At 34.8% G+C, this 6,145-nt stretch overlaps 1 protein-coding gene across 1 annotated transcript; it reads right to left on the bottom strand.

Moving 5' to 3' along the window:
• Window positions 1-2,756: 2,756 nt before the first annotated feature.
• Window positions 2,757-3,696, bottom strand: LOC145812843 (uncharacterized). Its single transcript, XM_082908069.1, has 3 exons — window positions 3,395-3,696; window positions 3,274-3,305; window positions 2,757-3,103 (listed from the first exon to the last, which is right to left on the bottom strand). The coding sequence occupies exons 1-3, from the start codon at window positions 3,694-3,696 to the stop codon at window positions 2,757-2,759; spliced, it is 681 nt and encodes a 226-aa protein (XP_082764195.1).
• Window positions 3,697-6,145: the final 2,449 nt, after the last annotated feature.

The raw sequence follows: 6,145 nt of genomic DNA on the forward strand, positions 1-6,145 counted from the left end.
CCATTGCTGTCTATTTGGTTAATAGACATCCTACTCTCAAGCTTAATAATCTTACTCTCTATGAGGTATTGTTCAAACACAAACCTGATTTTATGCTCTTGAGATCCTTTGGGTGTAGGCGTTATCCTTGGCTCAAACCATATACCACTAATAAGCTCCAGCCCAGATCTATTGCCTGTGTCTTTCTTGGTTATCAACCTTCAATCAAAGGCTATAGGTGTCTTGATCCCATCACAAGGAAAATCTACATTTCCAGACATGTGGTGTTTGATGAGTTTTCTTTCCCTTTTTAGTTTTTTTCTCAGCTATCTTCTTCTGAAAAATCTGTTTCTTTATAGCAGTTTTTTTGGTCTACTCCTTTCTCATCATCTCATGCCGCTGCTAACTTAGCAGCCCAACCAGCTTTTTCTCCTACTGTTGTCACTCACTTAGCAACCCAACCATTTTCTTCTCCTGCTGCTATCACTCACTCAGCAGCCTAACCAGCTTCTTCTCCTACTGCTATCACTCACTCAGCAGCTAAGTTTGCCTCTTCTCCTGCTACTGTTCCTACTCATACTTTTATACATTCTCCTTCCAATTCTTTACCTATTCCTCTACTGTCTACAGATCCTTCTAATCAAATTCTTATTTCTAATATTTCATGCTTGTCTTCTTTCTTCTACTGATCATTTTGAGCAACAAAATTACCAGCAAGCAGCATCTTCCTCTGTTTGGCACTCTACTATGCTTGAAGAATTTCAAGCCTTACACAAACAAGGGACTTGGTCTTTGGTTGCTCTTCTACCTGGCAAGTAAGCCATAGGCTGCAAATGGGTTTATAGAATCAAGAAGAATTCAAATGGTACTATAGCTAGGTATAAGGCTCGGCTAATTGCCAACGGCTTTCTTCAAACTGAAGGGGTGGACTATCATGAGACCTTTAGTCCTGTAGCTAAGCAACCAACTATCAGAATTCTTTTATGTCTTGCTCTTCATTTTGATTGGCCCATCAAGCAGCTTGACATATCTAATGCCTTTCTCCATGGTGTTCTTGAAGAAGAAGTATACATGGTTCAACCTCAAGGTTTTGTTTACTCTAATCAGCCTCAGCTTGTTTGCAACTTACAAAAAGCACTCTATGGCTTAAAGCAAGCCCCTCGAGCTTGGTTCTCTACTTTCTTCAATTTTCTTCTCACTTATCATTTTGTTCAAAGCCATTGTGACTCCTCTCTCTTTATCAAGAAAACTTCTACTGCTGTCACTATTGTTCTCATATATGTAGATGATATTCTTCTTACTAGAAGTGATCCTCTTTATATTAAACTCTCTCATTAAACACATGCATACTACCTTTTTCATGAAAGAGCTTGGCTTTGTCAATTATTTCTTGGGTATCTTTATCACCAAAACTACTTCTGGTTTTGTTTTTTCTCAGCAAAAGTATGCCTCAGAGTTATTGGCCAAAACTGGCATGAGTGAATGCAAACCTTATTATTCTCCCATGGCTACTAAGTCCACTTCTCTTGCTACAACAGATGATTGTCCCTTTTCTTAGCCAGCTCTGTACAGAAGTTTAGTAGGAGCACTTCAATATCTTACTATCACTAGGCTAGATTTAGCCTTTGTTGTTAATCATCTATGTCTGTTCATGGACACACCCTTGACTAGTCATTTTACCTTTGTCAAAAGGTTACTTAGGTATCTTAAAGGCACCTTATCTCATGGCCTTCATTTCTATCCTGGACCTCTTATTCTCAATGCATACTTAGACTCAGATTAGGCAGGTGATATGCTTGATAGAAGGCCCACCACTGGTTACTGTGTATATCTTGGTCCTAACCTTATTTCTTGGTCTGCCAAGAAATAACCCACTGTGTCTCGATCTTCTTCAGAAGCAGAATATCGGGCTTTGGCTCAAACTTCAACTGAACTCAGTTGGCTTGGCATGTTACTTGCTGAGCTTCATATCTCTGTTCCTGTGCTTACTTTATGTTGTGACAACTTATCTGCAATTGCTATGAGTAACAATACCATTTTCCATGCCCGTACTAAGCACATTGAAGTCGATTATCACTTTGTTCAAGAAAGGGTTGCCTCCAAGAAGCTTCATATTTGTCATATTCCCACTTTTGATCAGATTGCTAATGTGTTTACTAAACCCTTGTCTGTGGCTAGATTTCAATATCTTCAAAGCCAACTCAATGTCCTTTCTAGTCCCCTAAGTTTGAGAGGGCATGATAAGTCCCAGCCACAGCAGCTATCAAAGTCTGTAGCTAAATCTCAAACTCCAACAATTGCAGCTGCAGCCAATGTCACACTTGTGTAATCTACAGCTGCAAATGAGTTATTCGTTTGGTTAACTATAGTTTGGTTAAGTAGTTAGATTCAAGTTAGGCAGTTATAGTTTGGTTCAAGATTGATTGAGTTTGTATAAATAGATTCACATCTCTATAAAATATCAATTCATTGAATACAAAAGATATTCACATTGATTCTCTTTAATTTTCATATTAAACACGATTTTTTTGGTTGTATTATATCATTTTAATTAAAATAATGGGAGAAGCAAAAAAAAAAAAAAAAAAAATGCCAGGCATGATATAGTTTCAAGAATTATATAAACCTTAAAAATGAATAGAATCGATAATCGATTGTGAATCGTATGATTCACTATTGATTTACTTTCAAAATAAATTCATCAAAAGATTCGTATTGATTTTACAAAAATTATGAATTGAATCACGAATCGAATTGTGGACAGTGAAATTCTGATACTAGAAGCTTACATTTGTATGTTCATTACCATTGCTTACTACTCCTCCTCCACCATTTGTATGTTCACTACCATAGCTTACTATTCCTCCTCCACTATTATACTTGGCCTTGTATTCACTCCACAGCTGATCAACTTGTTTCCCCAACAGCTCAACAAAGTAATTCAGACTAAAAGCATGCCTCATCTTCTTGTTCTGCATCACCACAAAACCAAGCCTAATACTGTCACAATACTCCAAAAACTGCGTTGTAACGCCATAACCCTCATCCCACCTGTTACCAACGCTAGGCTCTGCATAATCAGGCGCATAGTAGCTGGCCTTGAAGACTGTATAATCGACAATACCTGTTGGAGAATTTTAATTAGAAATAAAAATCAAAATAATGATAGGGTTTTTAATGGAAAGAGCTCTTCATGGATTGAGGTGGCTTAGATTCTTAAGGTGTGTGTGTGGCTCTCTTGGTGAAAAATGCAATTTATCCCTTGTTCTTACTATTTTGCTAGACTAATAATACCTTCAGTGAGTCCACCAGGGGCCTGGCCGTTCCTGGACCACTACCAAATGTGTGTTATCTCATGATAGATCAAATCAGTGAATCTAAACTTCAAATTTCCCTGGAATTCCTGCAAGAATACCACACTGACGTTGATGGTGTTGTCGTATCCCCGGCTTCGGCGCCTTGGTAGTTCTCGGTCACCATCAGGACTCTCTGGTAGTCCTTCCTGTCTATGTCAGTGTTTTCCTCATAGAGCTTCCATATGAAGTTTGTGGTGGTTTCCATTGTTTGCTTGGCAAACTCGAGGCCAATCTCATTTGTGAATCGGACTCCTCCTGGGGTTGCTTTGTCAATGTTGTCGACATCGAATTGGACAGCAGCAATGGATTGTAGAGCTGCCAGGGCTATCAGACAACAATGGAGAAGAGGTGGATAAGCCATGGCTATCCTATGTTGTACAATGGTTTTGTGATTATCTTACATAGAGCTAGATCAACATGTATTTACTAAGGTGACTAAATGTATATTGTGGTGTTTTATGTAAAGATTTGCAATGGTTATTCGTGTGGATATGAAATTAAAAGCTTACATATTAGTCATTAATTTGTCCACGTGGATCTTGAAATTCTACAAAGTAGGGGGGCTATAATTAAAATTATTATATTTTTTTTAGGGGCTAAAGTAAAATTTATATAGATTTTGAGAGTTGAAATGTTAATTTGTTTTTACAAATACTTTAAATTGCACAGCGTAATGAATTTTTTGTGAAGTTTGGGTGGATGGAAGTAAAATTATATAAAGGGTTAATTTCATTTTTAGACCTATAGTTTGACCTTGGGTTTAATTTTGGTTCCTATTTATTTATATTATTATTAAAGGGTATTTTGAAAAGATGGTTAGAAATTGATTTTTTGACTTTTTTTAGCTTTTTGACTCTTTTTTTTTTTTTTTTTGAGAGAGAGAGAGAGAGAGAGAGGAAACAGGTTAAAAGTTGGGAAGATGCTTTTAACCTACTTCCCAAAATAGGCCTAAGTAAAGGTTAAATTTGGTGTCCAAGTCTTTAATCATGCTATGTGAGAGTTTTTTTAGCCTGAAATAAAAAGTTATGGATAGAGAGGTAGGAATTAAATTGTTCAAATTAAAATAATTGAAACTAAAATAAAATTTAAGTCAAATTAGAAGGACTAAAATTATATTAACCCTTATATAAATTTTGAGGACCTATAAATACTTGAAATTGTTTGGTATTAAATTTTTCATAAATTTTAATTAAACTATTTGTGTGAGTCTGGATACATTTATCAGATACTATAGAATAATCTCAATCATATCGTGCTATGAATTTATATTTTGAATAAATATATATATGATAATTTTGATTTAAATTATTTATATATATACATACGTATAAAATTATTTTTTAAAAATAAGTATTGCATTGAAAATAATCTTAATTCGTTCTTGCTATGTAAAAGTGGAACCTCCGTATCTTATTGTATCTTATTTAGACAGTTCATTTCCTAGTACAAAAACTCATTCTATCCATTTATTCAATCACTAAGCTTATTGAGAGACACATCACTGCTGGAAATAGGGATTTTAGAAACGTTTAAAAAACGCCGCTATATGTCTCAAAAACGCCATCAAATCTTTTTGTGACATTTAACACCAAATGCTGAAGACGCGGCCGTCACTATAACCTTATGGCGCTTTAGAAATGTCGATATATTACTATAGGCTTTTTAGAAAACGCCGTTAAAAGTTCTACATAATGGTTAGATGACATCACATGATATTTTAGTGATGTTTGAAAATGCCGTCATAGACATTTATACATTCTAAAAATCTAGCCGTTGAGGTTGGGATATAGTGACTTTTAAAAACGTTGCCATAGCCTTTTCTTTTTCTTTTTCTTTTTTTAAATTATACTAATTTTATATGGTTGAACTAAAAAAATACCTGTCATAAACAATTATTAAGAACTAATAATTTATGTTTATTAAAATAATAAATAAATTAAGCTTGGAAACAAAATTAAAAATAAGAAACAACGCATTGCATACCCAAGCATAAAAACAATACATGTTTAAACTTTAAATACATCAATTGAAATCAAAATGGTTGAGAAGAAGTCAAATTACTTTAACTTCAAGAGTAGCTCTCATCAGTGTGAGATGAACAACATTTAAAAGAGGTGATTTGCCAAAAAAATTTGCACAAAATCCCATAAGTTGTTTTAACAATTACAACCTTCAAGGCTCTCATCTTAGCTGCTGCTTTAAAGTGACTTTTACAAGGAAGGGCTACAGGCCAAAACATTTTTGTGGCATCCAAGGATGAACCATATGGAGTAGTTGCCAGTTCTAACCAATAAGAAATATACAACTTCGCAGCAGACTAAGCACTAATATCAATTGAAGGAACAAGAATTGCAGCAACAAGAAAAAAATAAAAAAATAAACCAATCATTTCAAGCATTAAAAACAATAAGAGAGTGAAAACCTAACCAATATAAATAAGATCGAGACAAGAGAGTGAATCATTAAGGAATTGTTGCTTTGAATGTCAAGATCGTGATAAGATTGAGATGCAAGATACTCTGCCCCAGATTTAGCTTTTCCCTTTAGGGTCCTTGTCGCTCACCTGAAGAGCCTTCTCTGTTGCTTTCACTAAGGCAAGAGTTCTATCTTCATTTTCCTCACTGGTCTCTATTAACCCACACATTCAATTATTCGAAATATTAGAAACATTAATTACATTTACCATGTTCCTGTCCTATGTAGAAAAAACACCAAAAAGGTAAATTTGGGTTATGCATGATTTTATCCGTCTTATCTCCAGAAAAAGAGGAAATAAATAAATAAATAAGAGATAAAGTTTTCCATCAAGT

Source organism: Camellia sinensis, chromosome 2 (assembly GCF_055761805.1).
Source record: "Camellia sinensis isolate YWXY chromosome 2, ASM5576180v1, whole genome shotgun sequence".
Lineage (NCBI taxonomy): Eukaryota > Viridiplantae > Streptophyta > Magnoliopsida > Ericales > Theaceae > Camellia > Camellia sinensis.

What these genes read in the sequence shown, in the direction of transcription:
- LOC145812843 (XM_082908069.1), bottom strand. Translation starts at nt 3,696, where the DNA reads ATGGCTTATCCACCTCTTCTCCATTGTTGTCTGATAGCCCTGGCAGCT. An exon ending in ACACCATCAACGTCAGTGTG is followed by an intron (nt 3,306 to 3,394) that starts GTATTCTTGCAG and finishes GTAGTGGTCCAG; the next exon opens with GAACGGCCAGGCCCCTGGTG. An exon ending in CCCTGGTGGACTCACTGAAG is followed by an intron (nt 3,104 to 3,273) that starts GTATTATTAGTC and finishes ATTCTCCAACAG; the next exon opens with GTATTGTCGATTATACAGTC.